The 12,232-nt window shown below is 30.3% G+C and overlaps 1 protein-coding gene across 1 annotated transcript in view; it reads left to right on the top strand.

Moving 5' to 3' along the window:
• Positions 1 to 4,345: 4,345 nt before the first annotated feature.
• LOC108913001 overlaps positions 4,346 to 12,232 on the top strand; it is an 18,977-nt gene continuing 11,090 nt past the window's right edge. The window contains exon 1 of the mRNA XM_018718453.1: positions 4,346 to 4,414. Coding sequence (XP_018573969.1) covers positions 4,397 to 4,414 — 18 coding nt within the window. The 5' untranslated portion in view covers positions 4,346 to 4,396. The remainder of the gene's footprint in view (positions 4,415 to 12,232) is intronic.

Below are 12,232 nucleotides of genomic sequence, written 5' to 3'. Positions count from 1 at the left end.
TCCTGCCACCCCTAGAAGTTTGTTGGTATATTTATGGAACACCCTGTATAAGATCCTGAAAAATTTTAACGTCAAAAACTATAAATTCCACAATGTTATTATAGAAAAAGCAATAAACAATACTTTTTTCATCGTGTGCTGTTTTAACTGATGAAAATACCAGTTATTACTGGAATTTTATCTTTGCTATATTCGGTAGTCCTTAAATTAAGAAATATACGACATTGTTATTTTGTTATTTGCTGTTATCCCAATAAAAATCTTCCCGCCAGATTTTTTATGGTGCCATTTTGTTGATTGCCCAGACCGCATTTTTCAATTTAGCCAAAAAAGGACAACCAATTTAATAGCCTCATTTTATTGTTTATGTCTGAGGCTGTTCATAATATAGCGTTTTGAGATTTGAACAAAACTATTAGTGAACATACACTAAGAAAAATTGGACGCATTTTCACTCAATGATGTATCAATTTCTGTCCACGCGATTAAGTGAAATGTTCCTCTATTAGTATGAGTAGGTAGTACAATTAAAATTTTATGAGTGAAACTATAAGTTTTACTTCATATATTATCAAAAATATGTGAATTTATCAAAATACCCAATATTGGTTGAAAGGTATTCAATAATTTCACTCAATGAATTCACCCTGACCGATTTATTTACAGTGTATGTACTTAAATAAAATCTAATTTTTTTTGGATTCTTACTTTCAACAACTGTTTGCTCTTTGTGAAAAGACAGTTTGTGGTACGTGTGTGTCAATAGTGCAAATAAATATATATTTCAGTTGCTGTAGGTTTTAAGATGGCATTATTTTGATAAAAAACCCTTATCTGCATTAAACTATTTTTTTTTCGTAACTTTTATGGATATGTATTTATGGTTTTAAAAAGTATATATTTGTTAGTTTGTATTTTATGGGTTTATTGATAAGTTTATCGCCTTATATTTTGGAGACTTCAATAAGCGAACAGACGACGAACCTAACCAATGTTGTCCAAATACAATTTAGTCCAAAATTGGTATCAAAAGAGGAACTGAAGAAAATATATTTGCTAGAGATAATGATATATTTTTGATCCCCTTTGACCAAAAACTTTTATTTGTTTAAAAATAATTCTTCTAACTCATTTGAATCTTTTGATGATTGATTGGTATGTATGTTTTTAAAAGGTAGGTATATGTTTATTATATTGTATTTTATCGGTTTGTTGATAGGTCGATCGTCTTATATCTCGGAGACTTCAATAGGGGATCAGACAATGAACCTGACCAATGTTGTCCAAATACAATTTAATCCATCTTGATATCAAAAGAGAAACTGAAGAATATATATTTGCTCAAGAATAAAAGACAATGATATATTTTTGTCCCTCTCTGATCAAAAATTTTCATTTGTTTAAAAGTAATTCTTCTAACTCATTTGTATCTTTCGATGATGGATTGGTATGACTGTTTTAAAAGGTATATATTTATTATTTTATATTTTATCGGTTTATTGACAGGTCGATCATCTTATGTCCCGGAGACCTCAATAGGTAATCAGACGACGAACCTAACCAATGTTGTCCAAATACAATTTAATTCAAAATCTTGGTATCAACAGAGAAACTGAAGAAAATATATTTACTTGAGAATTAAAGACAATGATATTTTTTTATTCCTTTCTGACCAAAAATTTTTATTTGTTTAAAAGTAATTATTCTTCTAACTCATTTATATCTATCGATAATGGATTGGTATGTATGTTTTTAAAAAGTATTATTTTGTATTTTATCGGTTTATTTACGGTCGACCGTCTTATATCTCGCAGACTTAAATAGGGGATCAGACGACGAACCTAACCAATGTTGTCCAAATACAATTTAGTTCAAAATATTGGTATCAAAATGGAAACTAAAAAAATATATTTGCTCGAGAATTAAAGACAATGATATATTTTTATTCTCTATTGACCAAACACTTTAATTTGTCTAAAAGTAATTCTTCTAACTCATCTGTACCTTTTGATGAAAGATGGGATGTATGTTTTTAAAAGGTATATATATATTTAGATATTATTTTGTATTTTATCGGTTTATTGACGGGTCGATCGCCTAATATCTCGGAGACTTCAATAGGGGAGCAGACGACGAACCTAGCCAATATTGTCCAAATACAATTTCGTCCAAAATTTTGATATCAAAACAAAAATTGGAGATAATATATTTGAAACAACTACTGCTTTCAACAGTCTGTGACAGAATTTCGTTAGCGTTTCAGCCAGGCGAAGTTTAGATATTGGCGATGTTCTTCCCACAACGTATGTATATTTTCAGCGTTACTACCGACGTACTCGGATTATTACAATATATTTCAACGGACACCCACGGAATGACAAGCACCGGGTTGTTCATAGGTCAGTTTACGCCAAGAATAATGTAAGTACACGGTATAACGGACCCCCTGAGCATATGTTGACATGTATGTCGTTGTTCCTTTATCTGATGAGTCAGAAGCCACCTTTCTTATATATAGATTTCGGCGTGATCCGGTCTCTTTACATTTTTCAGTTACGAACAATAAATATGAAAATGCAATTGTGTTTCTTTATGTTACAAATATCAATATCTGCGGTAATAGCATATACATTCCTGAAAATTCTAAAACAGAAGAAAACAAATATATTGTTACTGCCTATAACTTTTTTCTGCTGCGTCTAATTGTAGCAATTTAATTTGAAGGATAATACTGATTAAATCGTATTGCATCTACCAGGTGCATTTAGAACAATTTAGTGAATCTAATAACAAATTTTTATTTAAACTGCTGTTTCTGAGACATATTTCGATCTTTCATCGAAAGACTTAGAAGTTGAAAGTCTATTTTCAAAGGCGGAAACGTATATCGAAGATTCTAATGAGACTGAAATTAAAGTTTCAAATAACATGTCTTTTAAAGCAGTTGATGTTTCTGATTTAATAAAACTTCGTCAGCATCGACACTTGATAATTCATTGAAAATTAATTATTGAACCATAATTGAAGCTTCAGAGCAAGATATGATATTTAGAAATTTTTAATATTATTATTGAATACCAATTAAATTAACAAGAAACATATGTATCAAAAGTACTTCTTTGTTCCAAGTAATTAAAGTGTCATTTTGACACATAGGAAACAGAATTAAGGTTAAAATGGTAGCGTCTTTTCGGCAACTTGTATTTTTTTGAAAGTGTATAATTGATCAATTCAATTATGACTTTTTTCCGATTATTTTTGCTTTTAACTTTTCAGCTTCTGTTATTGTCTGTATTTTTTCAGTATTTTTGTGTTTTTGCGGATTCAAATACTAGAATTAGACTGGCATTTGTCACGTCAATGTCATAACCTGCAATCAATTAAAGTAATAACAAATATAATGCTATATTTTAGAGAATTTTGTTTGGCCCTGTTGTAAAACAGAAGATTTTGAACTTTTTTCTAACTATGAAATTAACAATACTATAATTACTATTTGTAGTCATAGTAAAAAAAGTCGACAGGTGCGGTCACAGTTTAAACATTACAGAAAACAAAAAGTAGCTTCTAGAAGTTGAATGTACTTTAAATATTCAAATGTCAAAGTTTTATGATAATTTTTGGAAAAATTTGATTGAATTCCTTAAAAATTAACGAATAAGTAAAATTTAATTACATTAGAATATTTCCACATATTAGACTATGTGTCACTCAATTGAATTGATCTTAAGAACAAGGGATTTTTTTTCAAAATTTGTATCAATAACAAAAACAACAAAAAATGAAGACTTTTTAAATTTTCCTTAGCGACATCTACAGTTTAGATAAAAATAGCATACATTTATGTTCAGCTGCCCCAAAAAGCTTCCGAATACCGAATTGCAAAATTGGAAAAAAAATTCTTCCACCAAAATTGTACTAAGATAACTTGATCTAAATTGGATTATTTTCATCCTGAAATTAATTAAAAAAAAGGTTTATTGATAATTTACATTAAAAATTATTTTAAAATTTAAAAAACTAGCCTTATTTTTTCTATAAATCGTAACTCGTAAAAGAAATTTTAAATCTAACAAAGTTTGCTTTTGATAAAAGCAGAAATTTGGCAACTGTTGGGTTTGACCATCTTAATTTTATTACTCGAAAAGCAAAACAAATAAAACAATGCCTCTTTATAAAACACCAGATTCGTTTTAACCCGGATGACGTGTGTGGGGGCGCCATGGGAATAAACCCAAAACTGGTGATTACTCGAATGTGGTGCATTTTGAGTGGGGTGCGCCAGCCAGTTGACCATCTCATAATGCAGTATAAATCCACAGTTATGGAGTTTCTTGGGTTCAGTCTGCGGGCAGTCTGAAGTGTTGGTGATTACCGCAGAACAGTCAGTGTCATCATGGTCATGGAAAAAATCGTGAGTAGTTCAATAACACTTGCTTTGATTAGGCCTTGATTTGCTCGAGGTACTCACGTAGCCGCGAAGTCCTCTCATTTTTCAGATTTTGTTGAGCGTGTTTTACATTAATTTCCAATGAAAGCATAAATTTTATATCATGTTTAAAATACTGCCAGTCGGTTATTTATTTGTGGTTTTGATTAGTTTTTTTCTTCACTAGAAATGAGAAAAATAATAAAGGAGAAAAAAATAAAAATAATATCAGTCAAGGATTTATTTCCATAAACGTATTTTTATCTTACACCAAGAATGAAGAAAGTACTAATATGTATGCCTAAAATTTTAAAATTTAGGGTTAGATTTTTTTTATTATTCAGTTGGTTACTTTTTTCTGTTTTGATTTGGGTTGTTTCAAGAAATATAACAGAAAAACCTCTATTGTATTTTCTCGATGTTTCGTAATTTTTCTGCGACATTATCAGGACTCTACGATTAAAACATTTTACGTAGATACAATTAATGTTAGTCAATTTTTATATTTTTCTTAAAGAACTACAAAATCAGTCAAATTCTGTATAATAAAAACATAAATAACCAGGCACAAAGAAGATGTCGATAAAAATTTACCACTTCTATAATGCGATAATAATTAACAATTGCAAATGTACACAACTAAGTAAATTTGTTTAAATTATATTCTTGTGGTGGATTTTGTGAGCCATAAAACTGCAAATGTATATACGGGCATTTAGATATTAAAAATATGAATCTTCTATTTTAAACACAAAGAATTTTAATTTTCAATTTATTGTAAATGGCAAGCGAGGATTTTCTACTTTATCATTACAAAGGCACAAAAAAGCGAATAAAAACAGTTACAAAAACATTAAAATAATTTTAAATATATAAAATACAGAACAAATTTATAATTTCGAACATTACTTTTTAAATTGTAATAAGTATTTAATTTTTGGACATCTTGCTTTTTATTAATGCTGTTTTTAAATTTCTTAGTATCAATCATCTATAAAAAAAAACTTTTTATAATTGTTTTGCCTTCTAATTATAACAGTTTAATTAAATTAAATATCTACTTTTATATGGCCAGTATAAACACAATAGATACTTACTTTAAATTTATTCTTATTTTCAGTGACATAAATACTGAATTAAATAAAAAAGTATTAAAGAAAACATACAACAAATAAATAATAACAGATAGTATCTACTTCTGATAATTTTTAAAATTGTGTTAATAAAAGGGATACTAGTTTATTTTTGTCATAACAATCCAGGTTTTTTATGCACATTTAGATGAGTTATATTGGTTCAGTATTTGGAAAAAATAATTTTCAGTTTAACATAAAGTATAGAATGATCGATATACAATTGATTTTTAGAAAATTAAATTTTGAAAATATATTTTCAGTGGCTGTTACTGAAATGTAAGGCAATGTGGCATACATTTTTTTAATCCTACGTTTGAGTGACAGTCATTGTAAATATAACATTGTTTCGGAATTTTACTATCTTCAGTCGTTTTAAAGAACAACGGCATATTCCTAGATATGTCTATATCCATACATAATTATTGTTTTTGTTTAATATCAGCTGTTTTTAAATCTTTTTGGTTTGATCACAAGACAATATAATAACTAATATAGAAAATATTTTTAACAGTGGAATATTTTTGGTGTATTTTCTAAATTATTCATTGACAGTGATTCACGTATTCCTAATATTTTTTTTACGTTTTCAAAATGAGAACAACCATTTAGACATTTGCTCGTATATTCAAAATCATTAACATTTCAATTATATTATTTCTGTTTTTAATTTAAATTTATTCCGATACTTTTTTCTTTGAAACATTAAATATATTTTATATATTATGCAAATCACGAAATGCTGCTGAGTAATAAAAAAAATCAAACAATCTCCTTTTCGCCCACACGATTCTCTATGAATTTTTCAGTGTGATATTTGGATCCTTGATATGTCAGTCTCCCGCTACGTTTTTAATTGCTTTTCAACACCGGGATTTTTTGTAATCCTCTCAATGCTACTTTGTTCAACTGAAATTGTTTATTTGTGCCACAGCTTGATTCACGTACTTAGAATGACATTTATAAATAAGTAAAATAAAAAAAAAACTTATTATTTTTCAGTGTACCTACTTAAAATTTATAAATAAATATAAATGCAATACAATTTATTTAAATAATATGCTAATTCTGATATTTAGTACGCAATTTGAAGGATATGAAAATTATTTGAATTTTAAGGATTGTTTAAAAATATGCTCATTCTTGGACAAAAAATATTTAACCATCATTTATTCTTTTATATGTGATAGAAGTATGCCTTAGTTGCACATAGATGGTGCTACGATGTAAAAAAGAAAGTTTTACTGATTTGTAACGAACGTTATTCTACCAAAATTTAATTTACCTGTTTGTAATTGGCGCATCCGCCAAAAGTTGCAATTTCTTGAACCACTAAAACGAGGGATAAGGTACTTTAAATTGGAAAAATATTTTCTTTCCTTCTTTTTTGGCCTTGATTAGTCCAAAATGTATAATAAAAAACACACTATCTTATTTCTTTAACGTTTTATGGTTTTTATTACGATAGCCTCAGGACTGTATGTTTTGTTATTGTAAAAGTTCATAAGGACATTTTAAATATAAAATTGGTAACATTGATATTTTCTATTTTATATATGAAACTTAATAAGTAATTCAATTAATTTAATATTAGTTTATTAATATTAAAATTAGTTTTTTCATTTAATTTAGCATTTACAACTTTTCTGACATATAAAATCCAATATATAAAGTCTTGAGGCTGTAATAAAAATGAAGAAACGTCCTGAGCCGAATCAGATTAAAAAAAGAGGAAAAGTAACAACCGAACTATTATTTACAAATGTGCCTGAATGTTAATTCGTCAACTTGTTGACGAAAATTCGAATTGATCAGCACAATGAAAATCTATCTAGTTAGTGTAGATATTAAATGTACGGTGATTCAGAATTTATTTAAAAAAAATTAGGTGGGTGTATATATGTGACACATCAAATAATTTTAAAAACATATTACTGTCATTGGAAAATTACTTATATGCAAAAATACTACGGATAACATATGTCGTATGAAAAGTACAGACAACTTTTTATTTTGTGTGTGTTATTTAACTTGTCGTGTTCTGCAAGCAATAGAAAAAAATTATTTAATGAAGTCGTCTTCCTGCGTATTACAAAAACAGTAGTGGATGAAATTCCATACATATTACATATACGTTTAAATAAATAAATTACTCCCATTATTTCTACAAATAATTTCATGTCGGATAACGAATTTACATATCTATTAATTAGGCATTTTCTTAAGAATAATATTTTAGCAGTTAATGTGATTTTGGCAAAACTGGTTGAAAACCAACTTTTAAGGTTTTTGAACTGCCGGTGATAAATTCGTCTTCGGAAAAATATTAATGGCAAAAGTCCTTTCGCCTGTTGCAAACAGAATTTGCATAAATACCTACCAATTCGAAAATGTAAATGAGGTTTTATGAAGTTTTTTGCCGGAGATTAATTGATTGTTTACTTATAAAAAAAGAACTTATTGAACTCTTGGGAATGTCTCCCAGGCGTTTACATAACACTCTCGATGTCGTTTTATAAAAAAACCGACACGGACAGGATTGTAGTAATAAATTTACATGGTTTCTTATTTTATTCGGTTTGGTATTTTCCACTAAAAGAATTATCAAAATTATAGAAACAGCGAGCATTAACGTGAAGTGGAAGCAGTCAAGGTTGTGTCAAGGAACTCTTCTTTTGTCTAAGGTTATTTTTTTGTTTTAACCGTTGACATAAGCGTTGGTTCTGAAACCATTAATCTTTTCGCATCAAGCCGAAACCATAATTAATTGTGTCTGAAGATTTAATCGAACCGACGTCCATAATAAAGAAATCAGACAAGTTTTAATATGAGGTCTGTTCAAAAAATAACCGAATTTTATTTTTTTAAACTTTATTCTTAATTTCTCATTCAAAGTACCTCCCCCTTATTCACACATTTTTCCCAGCGCGAAGCAGTCATTTGAAATGGACCTTAAAGTCTGTGACGATTTCGATGTCATCAATAAATCAATAATAGAAAATGATGTTCTTTCAGCACTAATTTTAATTTCGGAAATAAGAAAAAATTGCAAGGAGCTAGGTCTGATGAGTAAGGAGAATCAGAGAGTACCAATAGCAACTCGTTCTACGACACGCCCCTACAGGATGCTCATCTCCAAATCTCAATGTACGATTTAGTCAATTTTCGAGTGGAATTTTTCACAAAAGATTTTATAATTAATAATTTTAAATAAGGCCATATTTAAATATGTGAACTAATATAAAAAATCCGGCATGTGCAAGAGGCCTATTGTTACTTTACATTTTAGATTCTAACTACATTAGGTCGTTAGCCTCTAATTAAAGAATACGACGTTTCGAGAGACAAGCTACACTCATCATTAGATGTTTTAATGTTCATAAAGCTAAATTGAAGTAAACTCTAGTCAATTAAATACTATTACGCAATTATCTATGTTCGTGCTCTTTGTTTTGTTGAACATTAACTTTTACGACATCTAATTCAAATATCACTTTTTTGACCGTATTTCTTCAGTTAATGGAACGAATTCGTAAAGACATTATAAAGACAAAAAAGGCAAGAACACTAATGGCCAATCTGACATGTAAATCTATACAGTAATCACACATACACGACAGGACAATTTATCACATTTTATCAACGAGAACCTGTTTAAAACTATGTTTGGCCTGTCTATATACGTTAGGAGCAAGCTAGTGATATACTTGTATCTGGCAAATCAACACGTGTCATTCAAAAAAATTGTTTTGAGACAGGACCATATAAGTCTTTGTATAAATTAAGCTGATACGGATTTGTGGTCTTATTTTATTTGGAAAAGCTTGTCAGCACATATTTTGGTCCTCAGTTTTTTAATTTTGAGTTTATGAATTAGTGGTTGGCACAGAAGAAATAGTCTCAGACCATGACAATTTTAGATATATTCATTATTACGGTTTGAAAACTATTTTAAATTAAAAATCATGTTAGTACAATTTAGTCAGAAAAAATGAAGCGTATTTACTAACTTTTGAAACATTCAAAAGGGAAGCTATTTTTTTCGCTGAACTAAATGAAACATTTACAGAACAGGAAATTTTTGCGTGGTAACCTTAATTTTTTTCGGTGTCCATAAATAAAAACCAACGCGTCGCGTACCCAGGACATGGCCCATATTCCCTGACTGGATTTTTACGATTTTATCAATATAAAACAATGGGGAACAATGTGGGACGCACCCATGGCATGTCGCCGAGCATATTTCCATGCTCTGACGCCATTGCCTGCCGTTGAAATGTAAATTCTTAACTGTTGATCCTTTTCGGGTGATCCCTGAATTGTCGCTCGTGTTTCGATTAAGCTTGCAGATGTACCGCGCCCATGCACGGACACCTCCGGAAAGCGAATTCGATCGCTTGTGATTCCAGTCGTGACTTAATTGAACCACATTTTTACCGGAATTACATTAGGCGATTATAGGACGGTACAACGTACAGGGTGTACCAATAAAAGAATGTTTGCTTGACCAATCTGTTGTTACTGTCATGCTATCAAATTCTAGTTGGGTATAACTAATATACAAACAGTTTGGAAAATGTTCAGAAGCGTTTTTTAATGTTTTTGTGCTATAAACTGGGTAATCACTATCCTGAAATTGGAATACCTCAACTTGATTTATTATTGAAGAGATTAAATTTGGTTCAAATATACAGGGTGGCCAAATGAAAACGAAACAGAGCCATTTTCAGGAACTGCATCAAGATTGTAGAAAAACGCTCAGACATTCTTTGCTGGTATTTTTGACTCCGCCACTTTCACCCCCAAGCAAGGGTAAGCATCACCCCAAAATATTTAAATGGCATTGGGGGTTGAGTAATATTTCTTTTGAAAGCTCTTACAATTCTCTTTACAACAGACTTTAAATTTTATAATTCCGCCCAATACTTTGAAAAAAATTTACATTTTAAAATTTAAATTATGTTTAGTTGCTTACTTACTACTTAGTTGATTAAATGTTCAAACTGATGACCGCCCGCTTCCATACAAGAATAAAGATTTTGTTCGAAACGTTCGCGCACATTCCGAAGCATTTCCGGAGTGATTCGACGGCATTCGTCGACGATTCTTTGACGCAAATCTTCCAGCGACGCTGGCTGTGTTTTATAGATTTTACTTTTTAGGTATCCCCACAAAAAGAAATCAAGGGGCGATAAATCCGGTGATCGTGGAGGCCACTCAATGCTGCCTCTTCTCCCAATCCAATTCCGTAGAAAACGTTGGTCCAAATACTGACGGACAATTAACGCATAATGCGGAGGAGCACCGTCCTGTTGAAAAATCAAATGATCTTCATCATACTCTGGAACATTTTCAATAATATCAGTCAAGGCAGGGTCAATAGCGTCTTCCAGTAATTGCAAATACATTTGGCCAGTCAAATTACCAGGTAGAAAAAAAGGACCCACCAGCCGGTCACCGAAAATTCCAGCCCATACATTTAATTTTTCCGGTTGCTGTGTATGCACCTCGTGAAAAACTCTTGGGTTTGAATCGGACCAATAGCGGCAATTGTGACGATTTACCGTCCCGTTCAAGAAAAAACTGCATTCATCAGAAAAACAGATGTTAAAAAGGAACTGTGGATCGTTCCCTGCTCGCTCACTCATTATTTCGCAAAATTGCAAACGGCGGTCATAATCATCCTCATGAAGTTCCTGGACTAAATGTATTTTGTATGGATGGAATTTATTCTTCTTCAAAATAGTTTGTATGCTATTTCGATTGATCCCAGACACAGATGCCAGCTGCTTCGTACTTAATGTAGGATCAAGATGAACTTGTCCCAAAACTGCAACTTCACTAGCTTCAGTAACTATAGGTTTTTCAATTTCTCGTTTTTTATTGGCTACGTTCCCTGTCTCTTGAACTATTTTTACTAACTCTAGAACATACTTCCTCCTGACTTGTCGATCTTGATGTTGTTAAATAGCTGAGCTGTTCTAACTTAGTAAGAAGTGCGCCACTTGCTGCTTTGCTATAAATCGATTGTTTGAAATATGTAATATAAATGTAGTCAAAACTTTTTATTTTTCAAAATTTGAGTCTCAGCTTAGGTATTAAGTAATTTTTTGGGCAGGTGATAATACTTCTGTGAACCATGTATTTATACTACAAAAAAGGGCTATCCGTTCAATGTATCATCTTAACTATCGTGAATCTTGTAGACAAATATTTAGGGAAAAACGTATTTTAACATTGTCTTGTATTTATATTTTGGAATTACTGTGTTTTGTAAAAAAAAATATTTCAAGTTTTAGGAACCAAAATGCCGATCACACCTATTTTACGCGATACGGTCTTGATTTGCAATATGATGCCCATCGTTTGGAATTGTATAGAGCTGATCCATATTATATTGGTACTGTTCTTTATAATAAATTAGAAACTAGGATAAAATCACTAACAAGTTTTAGTAGATATATGTGTGCTGTAAAGAATTATCTTTTAGAAAACAGCTTCTATTCGGTTAGGGAGTATTTGGAGTTTTAGTGTGTTGTTTTGTACATATCTTTTTTGTGTGTAGTTTTATTGTATTTTATTGTAAAGAAATGTTTGTAAATTTTTTTTTGATATATCCTATATCATTGTATGATCAACTGGATGAATAAAGATTGATTGATTGATTGAT

The sequence above is a fragment of the Anoplophora glabripennis genome, unplaced genomic scaffold, assembly GCF_000390285.2.
Source record: "Anoplophora glabripennis isolate ALB-LARVAE unplaced genomic scaffold, Agla_2.0 scaffold30, whole genome shotgun sequence".
Taxonomy (NCBI): Eukaryota; Metazoa; Arthropoda; class Insecta; order Coleoptera; family Cerambycidae; genus Anoplophora; species Anoplophora glabripennis.
Note: the sequence above shows the minus strand (reverse complement) of the source record. Positions and strands in the feature narration are given on the sequence as shown.